Consider the following 25,227-nt stretch of genomic DNA (forward strand, 5'->3'; position numbering starts at 1 on the left):
ATATTAAATTTTGGTGATGTTGTGGAGCAATGTAAACTCTACTTTTGAAAACAATCACTTTGGGAAACAGTTTGCCCTTCTTCAATAAATTTGAAGATGTATACACTTAACTTAGCAACTGCACTCCTAAATAAACACCTTTGTTGGTTTTCTTCCATTTGCTCTCCAGATACTGGCCAAATTATTGGCCCTTGACCATGCTTTTGTCTAGTAAGGGGCAATGGCAACGGGGAAACCACTACAGGAGATTTCAGGGAGGAAAGCAGATGAAGTTGGGTATTTATTCCCACATGTAAGTTTGGTATGATCATCTTGAGCAGGTTAGGTCCCTTGACCGAAGGTCACAACTGTTTTTTTGTGTTTTTTGTTTTAATGTTTATTTTTGAGAGAGAGCATAAGTGAGGGAGGGGCAGAGAGAGAGACAGAGACAGAGAGACAGATGTTCCAAAGCAGGTTCTGCACTGAGACTGAGTGTGCAGAGCCCAACAAACTCACGAACCTTGAGATCACGACCTGAGCTGAAGTCAGATGCTTAACTGACTGAGCCACCCAGGTGCCCCTGGTCACAACTTCTTTATACTGTGTTCTCTGCTCTCTTCAGTTTCTGATAATCCTTTCCTTCCCTCACCCCATCAGTCTGGGAGTGGCAACAGAGCCTTGCTCTTATTAGTTTTGGGGTGCTGCGGTATCTTTTGTGGTTCCCCCACACCTTTGTAAATGGTCCTTAAATTCATCTCACAATACAAACGTTTTTCCTGCCCAGAGCCCTAACTGATACAATGTCTTGGGGAAAATATTGAACATGTTCCTTAGGAAGTATGTACAAGAATGCTCCTAGGGTCCCCTCCCTACGGAAAATAAAAAAACAACCTCAATGCAACCTGGCTATAAGCATACATGACAACATCCCTCACAACCTTGTGACATGAGACCACTTAAAGAAGTAAAAAATATGCAAAGAACTATGCCACGTGACATTTGGGGCTCAGTTCTTCAGGTACAAACCCAACTGAGCAATGCCAGCATGAAGAAAGTTGCCTCCTGGAAAGAAAAGCCTCGGTATCACGCCTCTGTGTAAGAATCCTGCTAAACTAGCAGCACTGTAATAGCCAAAAATGGAAAATAAACCAGATATTAATTTAATTCTACCATTGTATATTCATGTCTATTCAAACAATTCAATTCTATACAGTGGCAAAAATGAAGGCAGTAAGCCAACAGTAGATGAATATCACAAACAATCTAGAGTAAAAGAAGTAAGTCATAGATGGCAAGTCATGGCATGCCATCAGCATGAATACATTTGTAAGCAGTGCAAAATAGTTAAAACTGTTGTGTTAAGGATTTATCCTTATGAGGTCATATTACTAAGAAAAGCAAGTATGTTACTGTCCTGAAAGTTAGAATAAAGGTTTCTTCTCTAGGGAGATAGTGAAATGTGATTGGGGAATGGTACATAGAGCTGCTGGGATACTATCAGTGTTCCATTTCTTGGGTGGTTGATTGCATGGAGGTTGCCTTTAAAAATATTCTTTACTACTGGGTGGCTCAGTAGGTTGAGCGTCCCACTCTTGATTTTGACTCAGATCATGATTTCATAGTTTGTGGGGTCGAGCCCCAAATCAGGCTCTGTGCTGACAGCATACAGCCTGCTTGGGATTCTCTCTCCTCTCTGTCTGCCCCTTCCCCTGCTCACTTGCACACACTCTCTCTCTCTCAAAATAAATAAGTAAACATTAAAAAAATTCCTTAAGCTGGGCATACATATTTTATACACACTTGTTCATATGTGACCCAAAATCATAATAAAAAACCAATTCACAAAGTTCCTGAAAATTTAACAATCTGATCCTGCAAGCCACTACAAGCTAGCTGCTACATATCATTCTCCATGATAGACTCCAAACATAGGCTTGGCATTCAAAGCCATTCAAGTCCGACTGCACAGCTTATAGTTTCCTGAATAGACCAAGATATTTCTCCCCTCTGGTATGAAGCTTGCTCCCTCTGTCCTGAATGTGCTTCCTGAATGTGTTTTTGCTGTCTCCCACCATTCACAACTACCCATCTTTCAACTCAGTCCAGGGGCTGCTTTCAGGAGAGGGCCCTGCCCTCTGGAAAAGCTGATCAGTCATTCCTTTGTGCTTCCATTTCTCTATGAGGACACTGAAACATTCTTCAGTATGGCTTTGCTGTGGTCTTGTCCCACTAGATTGCAGGTTGCTAGAGATCCTAGGCTGTCTTCACTGATCTCCAAATTCTAGGTGTGAAGTATATGGCGTGGCGCTTAGTGCTACTATCATTTGATGACCTATAAATGAATAAATAATATGTAACCAAAGAGTGGTGTCTATTACTATCTTACTGTTTTTCTCTGGGAAGACAGGTGGTGGCTGATGTAAGTGGCTGCACTCAAGCTGGACTCTAAGGGATGGGCCTTCCAGAAAGAAGGAATTATATTTCTTTTCCTTTATTGGACATTGGCTTGCGTTATAAATGTTTTATTACTGTGTGTGGCCTTTTGGGTGGCTTGGAAGTATTTGGAAGAAGGCTCCAAATATTACTATTAACCTAAGGCTTAAAAAAATGGTTTTTGAGGAAATATTCCATTTTGAAAACCATACTTGGTGCCTAGTGCTGATTTTTTTTTTTTTTTAAGTAATATTCCATTTTGAAAAGTGGTAATAGATTTGAACATACCTGGTGCTGGTAGGATTTTAGTGAACTTCACAGAGCAATGGAGTTTATTTCCCTGGAGCAAAAACTGTTCTTTTGTTGTATAATTCAGGGATAATCACTTTTGCTTTGTAATGCAGAGCAAAACAGTTGGATTAACAGTTGTTCAAGAAAAACTCAAATGCTATTATGGTGAGTAATGGAAACATTCCATTTGTTAAGCAAACCATAATATTGAACTGTTCTTACAAATGTGATGTAATTTCTAATTGTTGCTCAGCGAGACTGAAGATAATTCAGAGGCAAATAGTGTTAACGCTTTTCTTCTAACCCGTCTCTTTTTATTATGATTTCAAACTCCTAAAACATTCATATGTATAGATATACATACCTTAGATATGTGTGCACACACACACAACCTCTACCAAACCCTTGTCTATTTAAATCTGTCTACCCTTGTAAGACCTCTTGAAAATGTCCACTTCTTTACATTTTTTTCATTAGCTTATTTCTCTTTAAATCATCTTGTGCATTTTTATAGACAATGCTCTCTTAAGCGTGTGTGCGTGTGCGCGAGCTTGCGCACGCACATGCGTGTGAAAAGGTGGGTCAGTTCTGGGGTCAAATCTAGTTCTGTTTTATGAGGACTTAGGTTTTTGGGTTTTTTTTTTTTTTTTTTTCACTCCTAGAATGTGCTAATGTGAGATGTGCCATTGTTTTGTTTGGTTTTATTTTGTAACCCGTTGAACCCACTGTGCTCAGGTGCTGTGGATTCAGGACAGAAGTCCCGGTTGTCCTCCAATACTTTGTTTTTCTTCACTATTACTAGAATTTCAGCTAGGCACACGGTTGTCCTGAATAGATTACTCTATTTGATCAATTTTGTAAACCGCTAAGAAATAATACCCAAGACGGGGAGTCCAACAGCTCACGACTGCATTAAAATGGGATACCAAGGTTTGGGAGAAGAAACTGAGAGACTTTATTCCAAGGAAAATTCTGGAAGCCCATTTAGGAGTGATTTAATACTGAAGTTCTAAGTGTTGGTTACAAATCCAGCCTCGACGTTTCTCAAAGTTGTACGAAGCACTCAAGTGTGAGTTGGGCGTCTTCGCAGAGCGCTTCACCTCAGGTGAAACAAATCCTGAGACGGCGCAAGCCGCACCCGCAGGCAGACCCGCCCAGGCGGCCGCTCTGGGCTGCGCAGGAAAACGCGGGGCAAGCGGCCCCGAGACCGCCCGGAACAGAGAGCCACAGAGCGGCCCGACCGAGCCTTCCCGCCCACGCGCTGCGCCCCCCGGGGGCTCACATGGATCCCGCCCGAGGCAGCCCGGGTCGCCGGGCGGCGGCGCGAGAGCTACTGCGAGGCGCGGCCGCGGCCGCTAAGGGCCTTCGAGAAGATCTGAGGGGCGCGGTGGTCCGACCCTGGATCCCGAAGCATGAGGGGCCCCGAGAGGAGGCGGCGGCGGGACACGAGACCCGTGAGTTCCAGGACGCGAGGTGCAAGCGTGGCGGTGGCGGCGCCTGGTGGGCGCTTCAGGACTGGGGACTGGGCGCCCACCCTCCGCCCCCAAAGCCCCTGTGGGCTAGTTTGCCCACCCAAGTTTTGGCTCAGACGGTTTTATTTCAGGTGAAGCCTCTACTGTGGATGGAAGGAAAGAGTTGCTCTTTTAATTTAAGGAAGAGTGTTTGGTTTTGGGGGTTTTTTTGTGTTTTGTTTTTTAAATAATTACGCCCTATTGCAAATACGGAAAGAGTTTTATATGCTGTTATCTCCTATATCCTGACTCATGCAATGATTTATTGTGTGACTTTAAATCACTTAATCTTTCTGTGCTTAGGTGTTTGAAAGCATGGGATGGGTCTTTTGTGCCTTGAGATTAAATTTATAGCATAAACTGAGGCACATTGTTCAAGAATCTTTAAAAGTTGAGAATGATTTCCAGACTGTTAACAGAGCACCAGTTCCTTAATAGTGTTTATTTAGTTCGTCCATCTGTCCATTCATTCATTCTAGAAATATTTTCAAGAGCTTACTACTTACTGGACATATTTTAGATGAGTATGAAGTCGGAGCATAACAGCCCTTCTGGTTTTGGTGGAGGGTTGATAGATGAAAAAATTAGTAACAGAATAAGAAGTTATTTTAAAGCAGTGATCATTACTGCGGAGGCCACATAGCCTAACCCCATTTTTAGGAAGTTTTTCTCCTGTGTCTTCTTCTAAAAGTTTTATAGTTTTATGTTTTACGTTTTCCTCTATGATCTATTTCGAGTTAATTTTTGTGTAAAGAATGAAGTTTAACATCAAGGCTCATTTTTTTTTGTTTTGTTTTGTTTCATTTTGGACGTCCAGTTGTTCAAATACCATTTGTTGAAATGATTATCCTTTCGCTGCTGTCACAGACTTTACACCTTTGTCAAAAATCAACTGGCTATGTTTGTGAGAGTTTATTTCTCGACTCTGTATTTTGTTCAATCCATCTGTGTGTTTCTCTGCCAATACCATGCTGTATTGATTATTGTAGATTTATAATAAGTATTGTGACTCCTCCAATTTTATTCTTCTTTTTCAAAATTGTTTTGGTTATTCTAGTTCTTTTGCCTGTCCATATAGGTTTTAGAATCATATTGTCTGTAGCTACAAAATATCATTTTGGCATTTGATTGAATTGCATTAAATCTATGGGTCAATTTCATATAATTGACATCTTTATTACATCTTCCAATTCATGACATCATGTATCTTTTCATTTGTTTAGGTATTCTTTAATTTTTCTCATCAGTATTTTGTGTTTTTTTGGTATTAGAGAAACTGGAACTTTTGTTGGATTTATATACTTTTAAGTATTTTGATTTTTGATCATTTTAATTATAATTTTTAAAATGGTATTATTTTTAAATTTTGGTTTCCATTTGTTTATGCCAGTATATAGAAAGATGGTTGATATTTATGTGTTGACCTTGTATCCTACAACTTTGCTAAACCCACTTACTAGTTCTAGAGCTGCTTTATACATTCTTTTGGATTTTATATGCAGATAATAAAATTGTTTGCAACTAGACTAGAGACATTTCGATTTCTTGCCAATCAGTATGTGTTTTAATATACTTTTACTGCTCTGTTGTCCTGGCTAACACTTCCAGCACTGTGTTTAAGAGTTAGACTGGACATTTCTGTTTGTTCCTGGGTAAAGAAAGCATTGACATTTTTATGAGTAAGTAGAATGTTAGCTGTCAGTTTTTTGTAAATGCTCTTTATCAGGTTGAAGAAGTTCCCTTCTATTCCCACTTTGCTGAGAGGGTTTTTTGGTTTTTGTTTTTAATCATAAATGGATGATGATTTTTTTAAAATGCTTTTTCTGCATCAATTAACCATATAATTTTTCTTCTTTAGACTACCTGTATATACATTGCTTGATTTCCAAATAAGGAACGAATTTTACATTCTCAGGATAAACCTTACTTGGTGTGTTAAACTTTCTGTGTATCACGGGATGTGTTTTGATAATGCTTGTTCAGAGAGTTTTGCATTGATGTTGATGAGGGATATTGGCTTGTAGTTTTTTATTCTCATAATGTCTTTGGTTGTAGAATCAAGGAAATGCTGATCTCATAAGATGAGTTGGGAAGTTTTTCCTCTTCTTGTGTCAGGTTATCTATATAATCTTGAATGAATTTGGGTAGTTTGTGATTTTTGAGAAATTATTTCATTTCATCTAAGTTGTTGAATTGATGTGAATGGAATTGTTCATAATATTCCCTTATTCCTTTCATGTGTGTGGGAACGGTAGTGCTGTGCTCTCTTTCATTCCTTACATTGGTAATGTGTGTTCTCTCTCTTTCTCTCTTTTTGGTCAGTGTTGCTAGAGGTGTATCGATTTTATTGATGTATTCAGAGAAGCAGCTTTTGTTTTCATTGATTTTCTCTATTGTTTATCTTTTTTCAATTTTATTGATTATTGCTCTTACCTTTGCAATTTTTCTTCTGTCTGCTTGACTTACGTGTTTTTTGCTTTTAGGTTTTTACTTTCTTTTTTTTTTTTTTTTTTTCCAACGTTTATTTATTTTTGGGACAGAGAGAGACAGAGCATGAACGGGGGAGGGTCAGAGAGAGAGAGAGGGAGACACAGAATCGGAAACAGGCTCCAGGCTCTGAGCCATCATGAGCCATCAGCCCAGAGCCTGACGCGGGGCTCGAACTCACGGACCGTGAGATCGTGACCTGGCTGAAGTCGGACGCTTAACCGACTGCGCCACCCAGGCGCCCCAGGTTTTTACTTTCTTAAGGTAGGAATTTACATTACTGATTTGCAAGCTTCTTTTCTAATAACTTAATGCTATGAAGTTCCCTCTTATAATGCTATGAATTTCCCTCTTAGCACTGCTTTAGCTGCATCCCACACATTTTGATATATTTTATTTTTATTTTTATTCGGTTCAAAATATTTTCTAATTTCTCTTGGGTTTTCCTCTTTCATATGTGGTTTATATGTATGTATGAGAAATTGGAAGTTTTGTTAATACTGAGCATACTACCCTTGGTAATATTGTTCTGGAGGTAGTTGGTGGCTTCCCAATCCTCCCATCCACCCATCTAGCAAATATTTATTGAACACCTATTAGCACTAGGTACTGGAGTTATTTCAGCTTCCTCGTGGATATTGTATTCTGGTGAAGGAAACAGATACTGAGAAAGTAAACAAATGTAATATTAATGTCGAGTAGTATCAAGTGATATGAAGAAAAAATGAAGTAGGGCACAGGGGCAGAGAATGACGGGAGACAGGGGTTTGGATGGTCAGACATGATTTTTCAGAAGTGGTACCATTTGAGCAGAGACCTGAATGAAATGCAGGAGGCTTGTTTTTCTACCTCAGCATTATCTCCTCCTGTTTTGGCCCTCTTGCTTCATACTTACCCAAATTTTGAAGGCATTAGAGTTTTTGACCCCTAAAAGTTTAAGTGAATGATACAGCTCTGTGTAATGTGTTGCTTGGTGCTGAACATTTAACATTTCCTTGATGTTATCCATTTCCAAAAAAATAAAAAAAGACATATATAGCACAGTACTCTAAATATTACTTAGCCAAGCTGAAAATTGGTATGTTTATGATTTGTATCGATCATTTTTTCAACTCTGTCACTTACTAGCTGGAAGGTAGACAATGGTGTGTTGGTAAATGTTTAATTACCAGCTCTCTGGGGGCCTAGTTCTGATTTGAAGTATTTTCCATTTTCCTTTGTGTAATACTTTCACCATAACTGATTTAAAGCTACAGTTTTTTTCATTGGGAAGGGATACAGCCAGTTTATTAGTCTGTACAAACTGGCTTCTTCATACTGCCAAAGGTAGGTTTTATAATATCCATTTTACATTTGAATGTAAAAATTCAGAATTGTTACAAGGTTACTTAATTAGTAAATTGTGGGCAAGTCAGCAAAAATTTTGAGCCCTAGAAATTCCCATGTAGTTGGCTTGGGTTTAAGAATCTGGCATGGGTTTTTTTTTTTTTGTTGTTGTTGTTTTTTGTTTTTTTTTAAAGGGATCCTGTTTAGGGGCACCTGGGTGGCACAGTTGGTTAAGCATCCAACTTCAGTTCAGGTCATGATCTCATGGTTTGTGGGTTCAAGCCCTGCATCAGGCTCTGTGCTGACAGCTCAGAGCCTGGAGCCTGCTTTGGATTCTGTGTCTCCCTCTCTCTCTCCGCCCCTGCCCCACTCATGCTCTGTGTCTCTCTCTCTCAAAAATAAATGAAACATTAAAAAAAAAAGAAGTTTAAAGGGATCCTGTTTATTTTATTGTGAAGCCTGAGTTAAGAACCATTGATTTAATGGATTAAGAATCTTGTATGGTGCTTCCAATTGGTCTTAGAAGTTGCCTCAAAATTAATTTTTCTTATAGATGTAGGAGAAAAGGGACAAGGTATTTGACTTCATGGACAGAATAGAATGTGTGTGCCATATTTCAGGACATCACAAGGTCTTGATTTGCCCTGGGACATACCCAAGAGGGAAAAGACCCAGAACTAGAACTGCACTCCCATTGGATTAATACATAGGGGCAAGGAGCTAGTGTCAGGGCCATGTGGGATCAAGGACAGAGTTGAGAAAAGTCTGGTTTAACTGACAGAATACATTAGCTAAAGCATCTGATAGAGTAAGCAGTTTGAATCTCCACTTCAGTAATACAGTTTCATATGGACACCCTGGACCTCTTCAGTGACTGAAAGCTTGGTGTTTGGATTCAGACTACCTGGAATAGTTCTATCATTTATTGTCTTTAAGACATGAGCAAGTGTTTTAACTTTTCTAAGTCTCATTTTCCTCATCTGGAAGATGGCAGTGATAATGTCTACTCCACCATGTTCTTAATTTCGTAAAAACTCCAGAATGCTCCAACATTTAGAGATCAAGCAAAGGAGGAAGAGCCAGTAAAAGAGACTGGAAAACAGGAGGTAGTCTATCAGAGGCATGGAGAAGAATGTTAAAAGGATGGTATGGCCCTTGGTCAAATCTGTCAAGAGTTTAATGCACACAAAGAAAGTGATGACTGGCTTTGGGCAAGATCGAGTGACCCTAATAAGCACAGATTCAGTGAAGTGATAGGAATGAGATCTGATTAGCATGGAGGTGAGATGAAACAGGTGAGGAGGAGGAGGAGAGTGGTTATAGAACACATAAGAATTTGGGGAGCAATGGGAGATTAAGAAATGGAGTGGCAGTTGGAAAGGATGTGAAGTTAAGAGAATGTTTTTTTCACTGAAGGTTTTATAGCAGCTCTGTATATGTTGAGGGGAATGGTCCACTGGAGAATGCAGAGGAGAATGGGGTAATTTCCGTGAGATTGACACATGAAATAATTGAAAAGACGAGAAGGGTGAGATCCAGAGCCCAATGGAGCAGTTGGCCTTGGGTAGCCATAGGGCTGCTTCATTGAGTGTAAGAGTAGGAAAAGCAGAAAGTGTGGGTGTAAAAGTAGGTAGCTAGGTTGGTAGACTCAGGGGTGAGAAAATATGGAAATTATTATCTAATTGCTTATGTTTTCTCTATGCAGTATTATTTACTGAGAGTTACATATTGGTGATCATGGATACTAAAGTAGGCAAATTAGTAGATTAAAATATTTGAAAAGAAAGAAAGAGTCATGGAATTGAAAAATGGAAGCCTAGGGAAATGAAGTAGGATTGCTGTGATAAGATCCTACATGAGATTAATGGGTAAGAATTTAGGAGTATGTTATTTATGGGTAGTATGTTAGCATGTGTAGTCAGGATAAACCAGATTTTCCTGCAGCAACAAATCACCCCTAAGTCTGAGTGACTGAATATAGTAAAGATCTACTCTTGCTCAGACAACATGTCCAACAGAAGGGTTTCTGCTCTACCTAGTTTCTCAGGAACCTATGTGTCAAGAACTGTAAAGAGGCCATGATTTTACTCTACTTGCAAGCTAACAAGTTAGCCTACCATGGCATCATGGATGCTAGCAGAAGACACTTCCGATCAGACACAGAGGATTGTAGTGCTCACAGTAGGAGCAGTAGCCAGTGTGTCAGCGTTTGTGTCATTTCTGCAAGCCCCATCTCCAAGGAGATGCAAAGCCCCTTGGGTTGTGTTACAGAAGAATCCTGCACTTAGGGAATCCAAATCTTTTCTAATGGGCAGGAAGCATGCCTTACTCTCTCTCTCTCTGTCTTTTAAGGCAAGCCATAAGCAATCCAGCCCCATGCTCCAGAGATGCATTTTTATCTATCTTTTCTGATGTAGTTCACTGTGCACACATTCTGGAAAAGATGGTCTAGAGCAAAAACAGTCAGTGCTTCTGCTTATCAGCTATAGAGAAACATAAGAGACCTGTGGATAATTGTCTCCCAGTGCCAAACTAATTGAGGCACTGCCATCTTTTGACCCCTTGTATTAGTTTGCTAGGGATGCTGTAACAAAGTACCACAGGTAGGGATGCTGTAACAAAGTACCACAGTGGATGGGAGGACTTGATGAGGTTGCAGAATTTGGGGACTGGAAGAAGTAGAGCAGGTGAGGTGGATGGATGAGGTGGTGGTCAGATAATGAGTTTCTTGAAGATGTCAGAGGTAATGTGGTTTCTGATGATGATGTCAAGAGTATGACCCTGAAAAATGGGTGACTGAGATCAGGTGGATGGAAAGATTATTGTAAGTGAAAGAGTCAGGGTCAGATTTGTCATCTGTGTGGATGTTGAAGTTACTTAGAGTGGGGACAACAGGCAGAGTAGAAAGGAAGAGGGGGATCCAGGTGATAAAATGAATGCGTGTTTCTCCCATGAAGATACTCCTAGTCTTTGATTAGATTTGGTAGTACTCTAAAGAGTCTTTGACAGGGGTGCCTGGGTAACTCAGTTGCTTGAGCATCCAACTTCGGCTCAGATCATGAGCTTGTGGTTCATGGGTTTGAGTCCTGCATTGGGCTCTGTGTTGACAGCTCGGAGCCTGGAGCCTGCTTCAGATTCTTTGTCTCCCTCTCTCTCTGCCCCTCTCCCACTTGCTCTCTGTCTCTGTCTCTCAAAAATAAATAATATTAAAAAAAAATTTTTTTAAGTCTTTGTCAAATTGTGTTGTTGTTATTATTATTATGAAACTACTTCGCAACACATCCACAAAACCTCCTCCAGAGTTCTTTTTTTTTAGAGATGGTCTATTGCTGATTTCATATCATTCATTCTTGATATCATTTTTCATATTATTAATTGTGACTTTATCCCCCAGTATTGGGGTTGTCCCCTGAGAGCCCTCCAGTTCCCCTACATTAAAAAAACTGGGGTGCCTGGGTGGCTCAGTTGATTGAGCCTCTGACTTCCTCTTAGGTCATGATCTTGCAGTTTGTAAGTTTGAGCCCTACATAGGGCTCACTTCCATCAGCGCAGAGCCCGCTTTGGATCCTCTGTCCCCATCTCTCTGCCCCTCCCCCCCTTATTCTCTCTCTCTCTCTCTCTCCCTCTCCCTCTCCCTCTCCCTCTCTCTCTTTCAAAAATAAACATAAAAAAAAAAAAAGAAACAATGAGAGAGCATAAAAAAAAAACTTAATAAATTCTGAAATCTTCCCTAGGCTAGTTAATAAAACCTGCCACCTGAGTGTGTATTATGTGTGTGATATGTAGTGTTTATAGTAGGTGTGAATCTCTTTTTATATAAATGAAACATGTTCATCCCTTTTAGACTTTGTGTATATTTATGTGATGTGCTGCATTTTAAGGATTTTTTTCTGCTGGCCTGGCATCTGCACAGGCTTCTGCAGACAATTTTATCTCTGTAACCTTGTATGGAGCATTTGGGCTCCTGTCTGTCTCATCTTTTACAAACATTTTATTAAAACAAAACAAAACGAAACAAAGTCTGTGGCCACACTCCGACCTCCTAGAGGCAGAGACCACATTGCTGACTTCAGGGTGGTCCTTGGGAATGATGTTTTGTTTGGGACCAGGAAATATTTTTAAGGGTGTGAAAATACTTGCATTGTGAGCACAAAGTGGAGTCTTGATAATACAGCTTTGCAAAATATTGATACAAAGTTCTCATGTCCAGAATAGTAGAATGTGAAAGGGTGAAGGCTGTTTTTATTTAAAGTTACCAGGTTTGCGTGAGGTTTGCTTTTTTCCTTCGTCCTCCTTAAATTCTTCAGTCATGCTTTGCTTGCTTGCTTTCAGTACTGCCAAATGAGAGAAGCTTTCAGAATGCTGCAAAAAGCAATAATTTGGATCTTATGGAGAAGCTGTTTGAAAAGAAGGTTAACATTAATGCTGTGAACAATGTGAGTACAAGTCACAGATGTGACAAGTGACTACTCTAAGGGTGGCTTGGATTTATACAGTGCAATTTAAATAATAATAACAATTGAAATGATTGTGGCGGATGAGGTGTGGGCTAGCTCCTTCGGTGGTAATTCCAGAATGTTTAAGCTAAAGGTGGAATCAAGCCGTGGGATAGGTTCTGAGTCTTTTAATGTATCTTATCAGAGGGGAAATATACAGAGTCTTTGTGTGCATCTGTGCAAAATCTGTGGGTGGGCAGTAAAGCCAGTTGTCAGGGTTATGGGCCTGGACTTGGTCCTGGATTGTAGCCTGTGGATCACTGGCCTCATACATTCTGGAAAGGCAGAACATCTTTTGCTACACAGTTCATCATTGGTTTCTCTCCAGAGATTCCCTTTGTTGTTCAGTCCTGCAAATTTAAAATCTAAGGGAGAGCATGGCTTTGTATTTTATTGCTGTAGAAGTACAGTGCATTTGCATGTTGGGCACTGGAGCCTTTTCTAAAACCTGGCTCTTAATTGTTCTTCAAGTACTTGGGTTTAGGAGAGAAGTCCACTGCCAGAAATACTGGATTTCCTACTGCTTGGTTTTATAGAGATTTCCTGACAGCTTTTCAAGGCAAGGTTTATCAAAGTGGGGGCTGTGTTAATTACTTAGGACAATTAGTGCAAGTGGTTCAAGGGGATAGCAGAGGTGGATTTAATGCTAAATGAAGCATAAGCTTTAGGGTCCCTTCTTGTACAGACCCCTTCCAAGGTACTGGGGAGGGCTCTGGCAATGTGTTCTCATGGATATATGTTTTTTTTTTTAATCTGAAAAAGTAAGAAACTTTAACTGCCATCAATTCAGCTCTCTGACTGGCTTTAAAGAGGGCTCCCTGAAGAGTGTAGAGTTTAGGTTCCACAAAAGCTGGATCTGTCCCAGGCAGTGAGATCATAAGAATTGAGGTCATGTATCATACGCAGTGGAAGGATGTTTACCAGTTGTGCATGTGTGTATGTGAGAGGTATATGTTTGCTTGTATATGGAAATTCATATGTCTGTGTATATACTGTGTGCATGTGTGTGTCTGATGCGTTATGGTTGTATTTAGTATTTATTGTCCATAGACATCCTAGAAAGAGTAGAAAAATAGAGTTTTGAAGCGTAACAATTTTAGGAACCAAACAAAAACAAAAACCAAAAAAAAAAAAAAAAAAAGAAGAAGAATTAGGAAAGAAGGAAGGGAAGGGAGTGAAAAGAAAAGCAAGGGCCTTTGAAAGTAATATCTACATAAATTGTTGAGTAAGTAAAGCAATAATCATTTTTCCAAGTAGCAGGGAATAGATTCTTTAATGTACTTTCATAATAATTAAAATTTTTTTCACATAAGACTTTATGATATTTTAAACCATATTTTTATATTAAAGTATTTAGAGAGATTTAATGCTAAATGAAGCATCATTTAGGGCACAACCTAGAGCACCTTAACTTACAGTCAGCATAGCAAATTATCATGACCTCTTGATGAATTGTATTACTTTTTTTTAAGTTTATTTATTTATTTTGAGAGTGAGAGAGTATATACCTGCGCATGTGCACAAGCAGGGGAGAGGCAGAGAGAGAATGAGTGAGAGAATCCCAAGCAGACTCCACACTATCAGCACAGAGTCTGACGCGGGGCTCAATCTCACCAACTGTGAGATCATGACTTTAGCCAAAACCAAGAGTCGGACACTTAACCAACTGAGCCACCCAGGTGCCCTGTATTATACTTTCTAATGACATGTCTTTTAGTCCCACTTACAGCAAATTGTTGATATGGTTGTTTGTAGAGTTGCTTAAAATCTGTGACAATAGAGATGAAGAAATACATGTAAGTGGTTTTATTGAATTATCTTGGATGCTGTTTTGGCTTGACATACTAGAACACAGCTCTAGATTGCAGACAGTGTCACGATAACTCATGTTTTGTCAAACTTAATTTATCATCAGCTTAGCTACCAAGGATATCAGATACTTAATTTTTGCAATAATTTATTTGAAACAAAGGAGTAAATCCATGCGCAGGCACCTTCTTTGGATGCAAAAACAGTGCCTAGAGTATAGGAAATAAGATCTGTGTTTTACATGCATGCTTAACATCCATTGTCTGAAACACAATCAACTATGAAAATCCCAGGATTGCCTTCTTGGCTTTTCTTTGAAACAAAAGATAGTTATAGCTTTCTTTTTCTGTGTCTGCATCTTTCATTGATTCATTCATTCATTCATTCTCTTCTTTCTTTTATTCTGAAGCAGTTTGTTTCAGTAAAATTTATAGATCAAAAAATTTCAGAAGAAAGAGCATATACGATTGAACACCTAGGAAAATTTTTGTTTTGCATTATCAATGTATCCTAACCAGAAAAAAATTACTGTTGTTAATAATTGCATATAGGGAGGGGCGCCTGGGTGGCACAGTTGGTTGAGCATCCGACTTCGGCTCAGGTCATGATCTCATGAATGTGAGTTCAAGCCCTGCATCAGGCTCTGTGCTGGCAGCTCAGAGACTGGAGCCTGCTTCGGATTCTGTGTCTCCCTCTCTCTCTACCCCTCCCCTGCTCATGTTCTGTCTCTCTGTCAAAAATAAATAAACATTAAAAATTTTTTTTTAATAATTGAATACAGGGAAAAATACTTTTGCTTTTTTAAGAAAATGTTTATTATTTTTGAGAGTAGGGGAGGGACAGAGAGAGAGAGGGACAGAGGATCTGAGGCAGGCCCTGTGCTGACAGCACAGAGCCCAATGTGGGTCTCGAACTCATAGACTGTGAGATCATGACCTTAACCAGTGCTCAACCAACTGAGCCACTCAGGCCCCCCACAAGTTTTACTTTTTTATTGAACTCCATTATACTATTAAAATCAATGACGAGTTATGCATTGCAAATATAAGATACAAAATTATGGCTGTTTGAAAAACAGGAATCATAAAGAGGACAAATAACAATCAGATGACTGAAAACACAAATTACGTTTCCTCAGATGAACCGCACAGCCCTGCATTTTGCGGTGGGGGCGAATCATTTATCCTCGGTGGATTTCTTGCTTAATCGCAAGGCCAGGGTGGATGTTGCTGATAAGGTAAGTTCATCTTCCTTTGGTAGAATGGATTGGAGCATGACCAGTGTATGGGGAAAACCTGGTCACTTCAGTTATCTTTTTTTCACATATGTCCAGAATATTTCCAAATGCAGTTTTCACTTTGGAAAGATCTCTGTAGAGAATATACACATTGTGTACTCTTTGTATTTGGTAACTAAATTGCTTACCCATTACCTGTAGGACTTAGGTTTTACTTATTTTCCCATATTGACCTTATGGCCAGTAATATGCATTTTTAAGAATAAGATAAGTTGACCAGAGTATAATTTGGGATGTAGAAGACAGAAGCTAACTAGCCTCAGAGACTTAAAATCTTGACTGTGCTCTGTGAACTCTGATAAGCAAAGCTTATTAAATAGGTACTATATGCTAGGCACCCGTCTTAGGACTTTGATATTTAGTGCCTCCAGCCTTGTGAAAAAGTGTTACTATCATACACAGTTTTCATATGAAGAGTGTAAGACACAGAGAGGTTAAATATCTTGCCCAAAGAATTAACGTCTAAGAAGGTGTAGAGGCAGGATTTGAACTTGCTTTACTTGGTTCCAGAGACCATGATGTTAGCCACAAATCAGCTTAACTATTTGTCTGCCTAGATATCAAAATCCACCCTGAGGATTTCCACCTACTTTTCCCAACTTCACTTAATACTTTACCATGGCACGAGGAAAACCACCTGGGCTGGATATACCCAACATCATGTTTATCATCTCCAGTTGCAGAGAAAGATGATAGCCTTGGTTATTAGAATCCAATGGATCATAGTTCTTGGTTTTTAGTTAATCAAATGCTCTGTGGTTCTTCAACTGTTGAGAAGGTTTTCATAGAGCCATTCTATTTTCTGTGTTGATTGACTCCTTGGAGGGTAGACTCAGCACTTACTTACTTTTATTCTCACAGGGCCTGGGTTTAGTATGAGCTTGGTAAATCTTTGGAAGATGAATGAATGAAGTCACATCATCTTGTTGGTTTTGTTGGCATAGACATGGCCTAGACTTGATAATGATAAAAGTTTCTGTTTGTTTTACCAGTGAGGCACATCCTTCTCTATTTTATTAGTCTGATATTGGTGGGCAAGTTGATTGATATGTAACAGAATCACAGTGAAGAAGTACCTCTTACTAAAAATTGGCACTGAAAGCACTCCAATTATGTGAGGGTAGTAAGTTAGATTAGGTTATGGTACTTGAGGAACGTGTTGTTAGGATCTGGAAGTTGTTTATTATTTTGTAGTGTTAGTTAGCCTGCAAAAGATGTTTTGGTAATAGACCTAATTGCCAAGCATCTATTCTTATTTTGACATTGAAACCTTGATACAATAAATTTTTATTTTAATTTTTAAATTGACTATGCAATTACTTTCTTTTTTGTGTAAAGTTCTATGAATTTGAATGCATGTATAGATTCATGTAATCACTACCATAATCAAAATACAGAACAGTTGCCTCACCCAGAAAATTTCTCATGCTGCCTTTTTGTAGTCAAACCCTCCCTTACCCTGGCAACCACTGATGTCTTGTCCATCTCTATAATTTTGCCTTTTTGAGAATGTCTTATAAATTATATCATGTAGTATATAACATTCTGACACTGGCTTCTTTCACTCAGCAAAATCTTCGATTCATTCATGTTGTATATATCAATAGTTCCTCCTTTTTTATTCTGACTAGTATTCCAGTGTATGGACGTACCACAGTTTATTCATGCATTCACCCACTGAAGGAGTTGTTACCAGTTTTTGACTATTACAAATAAAGCTGCTATTGGTTTCATGAAGATGGCACCAAAGGCAAAGAAGGAAGCTCTTGCCCTTCCCAAAGCTGCAGCCGAAGCAAAGGCTTTGAAAACCAAAAAAAATGTGATGCGGAAAGGCATCCACAGTCACACACAAAAAAGAATTTCCACATGTCATCTACCTTCTGATGGCCCAAGACACTGCGTCTCTGAAGGCCCCACAAATATCCTTGAAACACTGCCCCCAGGAGAAACAAGCTTGACCGTTGTGCCATCATCAAGTTCCCCCTGACTGAGTCAGCCATGAAGAAAACAGAAGACAACAACACACTTGTGTTCATTGTGGATTCAAGGCCAACAAGCACCAGATCAAACAGGACGTGAAGAAAGTACGACATTGTCATGGCCGAGATCAACACACTGATCAGGCCTGATGGAGAGAAGAGGGCATATGTTCGACTGGCTTCTAACTATGATGCTTTGGATGTTGCCAACAAAATTGGAATCATCTAAATTGAGTCCAACTGGCTGAATCTAAATATAAATGTTTTCCCAAACAACAACAACAAAACGAATAAAACTGCTATCAACATTCATGTGCAGGTTTTATGTAGGCAAAAGTATTCATTTGTCCATTATAAATCTCTGGGAGTGAGGTTACTGGGTCGTATAGTAAGCTGTATACAAGAAGCTGCCAGACCGTTTTATAGTGTCTGTACCTTTCATTCCCGCCAGCAGTGTAGCAGAATTCCATTTGTTCCACAACCTCATCAGCACTTGGCATTTTCTTTTTTTTCCCCTTAATGTTAGAATTCCTTTTTTTAGTTTATTTATTTATATTTGAGAGAGAGAGAGACAGAGCATGCAGGGAAGGGGAAGAGAGAGAGGGAGAGAGAGAATCTCAAGCAGACTCTGCACTGTCAGCACAGAGCTCGCTGCAGGCCTCCAACTAAAGAACCGTGAGATCAAGACCTGAGCCAAAATAGAGTCAGACGCTTAACCGACTGAGCACCCAAGCGCCCCTTCTTAATTAGCCTTTCTAATAAATATGTATTGGCATCACATTGTGGTTTTAATGACTAATGATAGTGAGCATCTTTCTTGTGTTATTTACTATTTGTATATTTTCTTTGATTATGTGTCTATTCAAATATTTTGAATATATTTTTTAAATTGGGTTTTTTGCTTTCTTATTGTTCAGTTTTGAGAGTTATTTATATATTCTGGATACAAGTCCTTTGGTTGATATGTGATCTACAAATATTTTCCCACATTTTTTTACAGAGCAAAAGTTTTTAATTTTGATGAAGTATAGTTTACCTATAATTAAAAAACCACCAAGAATGACTTGCCTAACTTAAGGTCATAAAGATTTTCTCATATTTTTTTCTTCTAAAATTTTTATAGCTGTGTGTTTTACATTTAGATCTGTTGTCCATTTTTGGGCACCTGGCTGGTTCAGTTGGTGGAGCATTGGACTCTTGATCTTGGGTTTGTGAGTTCGAGCTCCACACTGGGTGAAGAGATGACTTAGGAATAAAATCTTTAAAAAAATAAAAATTAAAAAACTAAAAACAAAATTGATCTATTGTCCATTTTGAGTTAATTATAAGGTATGAGGAATAGGTCAAGATTCTTGTTTTTTTCTTGCATATGGAGGACCCATTTCCTCATCATTTGACACCAGTGTCACTTCAATTTTCAGTACTTTGGACCTTTCCTGCATATGTACCATCCAGGGCCCATTCTGAGACCTGTGCAGTGGTCTGCCCCATAGTTCACCATTCCAGGCCTTTGGCATGCTGCTTAGGGTCAGGTCCATGTAAGGGTCAGGTGCGGCCACACACACATCTTTATGGGCTCACTTTCTTGAGCTTCCCCCTCTCTGGAATCATCACCCCCACTTTTCTCAGCTCCAGGGCCCCTCTCCCCCTTTTCTTGGTGTCCTGACTAGAAAGTTGAGGGTGTATGTAGTCTCTCAGCTCTGCTCTGTGCTTCCCACAATTAGGTCTGCCTCTGCAACTAAGGGAGGAGAACAAGCAACATGAGTCACCACCCTACCTGCTCTTCTGACCACAGTTTCTCGGTCAGTTTTAGGTGCTTTCCCAGTCCCTGCAACTGCTACCTCTTCTACCACAGGGTTCCAGCTTTGGGAAGGAGGCTTGTGTACAGCAGAGCCAGAACAGAAAAAAGAAACAGTATTTCCCCTACTTTCTCTTTCTTGCAGGATCCCCCTTCTGCTCCGTAGACCAGAAAGAGGGTTTTTTTGTTTTTTGTTTTTTTTTTTTTTTTTGAGCTCTTTGTGTCTGTGCCCAGGACACATTTCTGTGACTTGCACTGCCTTGAGTTCAACCTGGAAGGTATGGAAGGAAAACAAAAACAAAACAAATCAGAAAACCCTCATTGTTTATATTTTGAGTTTTGGTTTACTTCCCCAATCTACTTGCTATTATTTGCTTCCCAGAGTCCTCAAATAGCTGTGCCATGCACTCTTTCTGGAGATTTTGGTCACATTTGGTGAGAGAGACCAGGAGCAGTATACTTACTCCATTCTACCCAGGACCATAACCCCAAATCTTTAATGTACTATAAAAGGGGAAAGAATTGTACAATAAACATTTATGCATCCATTGCCCAGGTTGACAGCATCTTTTCCTTTAAAAAGCATGTCTGGGGCGCCTGGGTGGCGCAGTCGGTTAAGCGTCCGACTTCAGCCAGGTCACGATCTCGCGGTCCGTGAGTTCGAGCCCCGCATCGGGCTCTGGGCTGATGGCTCAGAGCCTGGAGCCTGTTTCCGATTCTGTGTCTCCCTCTCTCTCTGCCCCTCCCCCGTTCATGCTCTGTCTCTCTCTGTCCTAAAAATAAATAAACGTTGAAAAAAAAATTAAAGAAAAAAAAAAAAAAAGCATGTCTGAGGATTGCTGTGTTTCTAATATATTAAATACACTGCTTGTTTCTGTCAGAGTATAAGTCACTTGTTCCTGAAATGTTGAAGAGATATTTTACCAAGTTATTCTCTTTGAGGCTTTTCCAAATGTACATTTGGAAGCTAACATCAGCTTTTTGTAACTTGGCCTTGTGAGAGTGTGTGTGTATGTATTTCTGATGTCTCTCTGTAGTCCACCTTGAAAGTTTCACTAAGTTTAATATTTCTGTAGGGGCGCCTGGGTGGCGCAGTCGGTTAAGCGTCCGACTTCAGCCAGGTCACGATCTCGCGGTCCGTGAGTTCGAGCCCCGCGTCAGGCTCTGGGATGATGGCTCAGAGCCTGGAGCCTGTTTCCGATTCTGTGTTTCCCTCTCTCTCTGCCCCTCCCCCGTTCATGCTCTGTCTCTCTCTGTCCCGAAAATAAATAAACGTTGAAAAAAAAAATATTTCTGTAACTAACTTAATTATTCACAGTGGCATTAGTACATAACCAATAAAATTCTTTTATGATTCAAGCAGTGCTGTGTTTGGTCAAACCTGGCCGTCTCTTTATTTGGGTGATGACCCCTGAGTTTGATTTGGCAGCTGTGTCTTCTAAGCTCTAACACCTGTTTGCAAAGAGCCAAAAATCAAACCCCTTCCCCATCAGTATTTATTCATTGCCTGCTGTGGGTAAGTCTCAATGCCAACTGCTGGGAATTCAACACCATTTAAGTTCTTATTACTCCTAAGTGTAGTCCTGGGACGGAAACACTTGTATTTCCTGGGAGCTTGAAATGCAGAATCAGACCCACCCCTGACCTCCTGAATCAGAATCTGTGATTTAACAAGATTCCCAGGTAATTGTTTCAGGAAGCATTGGCAAGACACACAGTCCCTGCTTTGAGGGTGTACAGTCTTTTGACTGTTAACTAACTTGGATTTAAATAAAGTTTAAAAAATTAAAAATTAAAAATAAATACATGAGGAAAAATAAAAATAAAAGTTCCATTTAAAACCAAAAAAATAGGGGCATCCCGGTGGCTCAGTTGGTTAAGCATCCAACTTCTGCTCAGGTCATGATCTCACGGTTTGTGGGTTTGAGCCCTGCATCCAGCTCTGTGCTGACAGCTCAGAGCCTGCAGCCTGCTTTGGATTCTGTGTCTCCCTCTCTCTGCCCCTCCCCCACCCATGCTCTGTCTCTCTCTCAAAAATAAATAGATATTAACAATTTTTTTAAAAAAACTAAAAAAATTAAAAATTGGCTGTTTCAGGAAGGTGGAATGGAGGGTGCTGAACTAGGAAAACTGGGACCTGCATTCTAGGCCCCAAGTTAGACAAGTAATATAGAGCAAACGTTATGAGTATGATATGTAAAATCAGAAGAAACTGACCTCCAATGCTGGTTCTGGTACTTTCAAGTGCTGTGATCTAGTTAATGCTCACTTTCAGGTTCCTTATCTATAAGTTAATATGTCTGCTTTTCTGTTTCCTTTTATCCATGGCAAAAAATCATCTATTACTCTGTTAAAGTGCCTTCTAAAACTAAGTCTTCTCATGGGGTGCCTGGGTGGCTCAGTCGGTTGAGCGTCCGACTTCGGCTCAGGTCATGATTTCACAGTTTGTGAGTTCGAGCCCCGCATCAGGCTCTGTGCTGACCGCTTGCTCAGAGCCTGGAGCCTGCTTCAGATTCTGTGTCTCCTTCTCTCTCTGCCCCTTCCCCACTCACACTTTGTCTCACTCTGTTTCTCAAAAATAAATCAATGTAAAAAAAAAAAATTAAAAAAAAATAAATAAAACTAAGTCTTCTCACACATCTTATTTGGATCTTGTAATCAACTGTGTTTGTAACCTAGGAAACCAGTTTGCTAGATGTATACAATATGAGTAAATAAACAAGGAATGAGGGTCTGCGGGGGCACCTCCATTTGTAAAGAGCATAAGCCTTTTGGCATTTATTTTGGCTGCCCCAGAAATTACGTTAATGTATTCTCTTCTTAGGAAAGTACAGGTGTGGAGAAATGAAAAAGGAAGTCCCGTATTATTGAAGTGTAACTCTAAATTAGTGGTTCTCAACTTGGAGGGGGGGCGTTGTCAATTTTGTTCCCAGGAAATACTTGGAGATGTTTGGAGATACTTTTAATTGCCGTGGCTGAGGGGAGATATTGGCATTTAATGGGTAGAAGCCAGAGATAACTGCAGAACATCCTATAATCTCAGACAGCCCTCCACAACAAAAAATCACCTGGCCAAAATGTCATAGTGCCACTGTTGATAAGCCTTGTTTTAAATGTACGTACTTTATAAAATTTACATTTCAGCTGTCACACTACGCGGTGAGTTAGTCTATTTAAATATTTGTAATTCCAGTATGAAAAAAATGCTTACCAATTTCTGCACTCTTTTTCCCAAGGAACAATGATGTACAATAACTAGTTGAGGTTCTTCACAAAATGTGCCCTGAATACAATTCCACTCCTCAATTACCTTTCTCTACACATGAATGCTCTATATTCATTAATGCTAAATCCATTTTCTACATGACCAAAAAAGAGGTCAGAAATATTTTTTATAGAAGATGAATCACATTTTGATAGGAGCTCTTTTTTTCCTAAGAGGTCATGCTTAATTTCAAAGCAGGCAACACTCAGAGATTTCAAGCACTAATCATAAAATCCAAGAGTCGGGAATTTAAACTGCCAACAACAGGAACTTCTGAAGCCATAAATTCCAGGTGGAGTCATCATTCCTCACAGGCAAAGAATCACTACTCACAGATGTAAATTTCCCCATAGAAAAGTTCATAATACTATGTCTTGTGACACAAAACTGACATGCCTAGGGCAGTTTGTGAGCATGCGTCATGGATTACACTCACAGTTGCACAGAATGCCTGTAAAGTGTAGGAGGCCCAGAGTCAGTGACAATCTGGCCTTAGCACCAGTCTGGTCGTAAGCAAGAAGGTCAATAACTTCCCCTGGGGAATATTTGCACAGGAAGAGCTTCCCATCGATAAGAAGCTCGGAGAGCTGATGCCTATCATTATCCCCAAAGTACCACCTCCACCTGGGATTCTTTGTTTACATCTAGATCCTCCATTCATCTAGTGTGCCTGTTCCCAAGATTCGGGGATGCCACCCACTTCGAACCTGGAGCTCTTAGCATCGGGGCCACACATCTTATCCTTAGGTTACAATTGTGTTTTTTAAATTCCACATATGAGTGAAACCATAGGCTATTTCTCTTTTTCTGACTTATTTTGCTTAGCATAATAGCTTCTAGTTCCATCCACTTTGTTGCACATAGCAAGATTTCATTCTTTTTGTTTGCTGTGTAATATTCCGTGTGTGTGTGTGTGTGTGTGTGTGTGTGTGTGTGTGCGCGCGCGCACGCGCATGTGTCTATAGATATACATGCATGGTGTGTATTTATATACACATTCACACACACAGACACGCACAGAGACCACATCTTCCTCATACATTCATCAGTTGATGGACATTTGGGCTCTTTCCATAATTTGGATATTGTTGATAGTGCTGCTATGAACATTGGGATGTGTGTGCCCTTTGAGTCAGCATTTTTGATCCTTTGGATAAATACCTAGTAGTACAATTGTTGGGTCATAGGGTAGCTCTATTTTTAATTTTTTGAGGAAACTTCATACTGTTTTCCAGAGTGGCTGTACCAGTTTAATTCCCACCAGCAGTGCAAAAGTGTTCCTCTTTTTTTCCACATCCTCAACAACATCTGTTGTTTCTGAGTTAATTTTAGCATTCTGAGAGGTATGAGGTGGTATCTCACTGTGGTTTTGATTTATATTTCCCTGATGATGAGGGATGTTGAGCATCTTTTCATGTGTCTCTTAGCCATCTGGATGTCTTCTTTGGAAAAATGTCTGTTCATGCCTTTTGCCGATTTCTTACTGGATTATTTGGTTTTCAGGTGTTGAGTTTGATAAGTTCTTTATAGATTTTGGATACTAACCCTTTATCCGACTGAGATAGCCAATATTAACTGTTAGCTATTTCCTTTCACACTTTTCTCCTACGCATTGAGTATATGAGTCTAACTGCCTATAGCATCCCTAAAGGTTCCTGATAAAGTCTCTGATAGTCTGTTTCATGCACATATGCACCTATATTATTTTATACGGAGAAAATATTTCAAATAAGGTATATATATTGGGATTCTTTTTATAACTTCAGTCTTCTCTGTTTTTTTCTTTTTTGTGTACATACTCCTTCTCCAGTGACTACATTTAACAATGCAGAGTATGTGTGTTTATATCTGTACTTTTCCTCATACTCATAACCATATCCATCTAGGTATTGAGCATCTACTACCTATGTACCCACCTTTTTAAAATATTTATTTATTTTTGAGAGAAAGAGGAGGGAGGGAGGGAGAGAGAGAGACAGAGAGAGGGAGAGAGGGAGAGAGGGAGAGAGAGAATACCAAGCAGGCTCCACACTGTCAACACAGAGCCCAATGTGGGGCTCACTCTCATGAACCTGAGATCATGACCTGAGCTAAAATTGACAGTCAAATGCTTAACCCACTGAGCCACCCCAGTGCCCCTCCAACTCATTATTTTTTATGGCTGCTTGATGTGGTGTCACTGTTCCCTAATGTGTTAGCATTCCTATTACTAATGGACATTTACCTTTGCTCTCATTTTTTTTAAATTTTTTTTTAATGTTTATTTATTTTTGAGACAGAGAGAGACAGCATGAATGGGGGAGGGGCAGAGAGAGAGGGAGACACAGAGTCGGAAGCAGGCTCCAGGCTCCGAGCCAACAGCCCAGAGCCCGACGCGGGGCTCAAACTCACGGATCGCGAGATCGTGACCTGGCCGAAGTCGGACGCTCAACCGACTGAGCCACCCAGGCGCCCCCCTTTGCTCTCATTTTTGAGGGTTACAGTTAATATCCTTGTTTATATAACATTAGGTCCTAAAACTCATTTTCAAGGGATAGATTCCCAGTAGAATTGCTT

The 25,227-nt window shown here is 39.8% G+C and overlaps 1 protein-coding gene across 1 annotated transcript in view; it reads left to right on the forward strand.

Annotated features, from left to right (window-relative positions):
• The first annotated feature begins 1,766 nt into the window (after positions 1-1,766).
• The window catches only part of ANKDD1B (ankyrin repeat and death domain containing 1B), a 65,116-nt gene continuing 41,655 nt past the window's right edge, over positions 1,767-25,227 (forward strand). The window contains exons 1-3 of the mRNA XM_045495943.1: positions 1,767-4,157; positions 12,360-12,463; positions 15,471-15,569. Of these exons, the coding sequence (XP_045351899.1) occupies positions 3,986-4,157; positions 12,360-12,463; positions 15,471-15,569 (375 nt within the window). The 5' untranslated portion in view covers positions 1,767-3,985. The remainder of the gene's footprint in view (positions 4,158-12,359; positions 12,464-15,470; positions 15,570-25,227) is intronic.

This window comes from Leopardus geoffroyi, chromosome A1 (genome assembly GCF_018350155.1).
Source record: "Leopardus geoffroyi isolate Oge1 chromosome A1, O.geoffroyi_Oge1_pat1.0, whole genome shotgun sequence".
NCBI lineage: Eukaryota > Metazoa > Chordata > Mammalia > Carnivora > Felidae > Leopardus > Leopardus geoffroyi.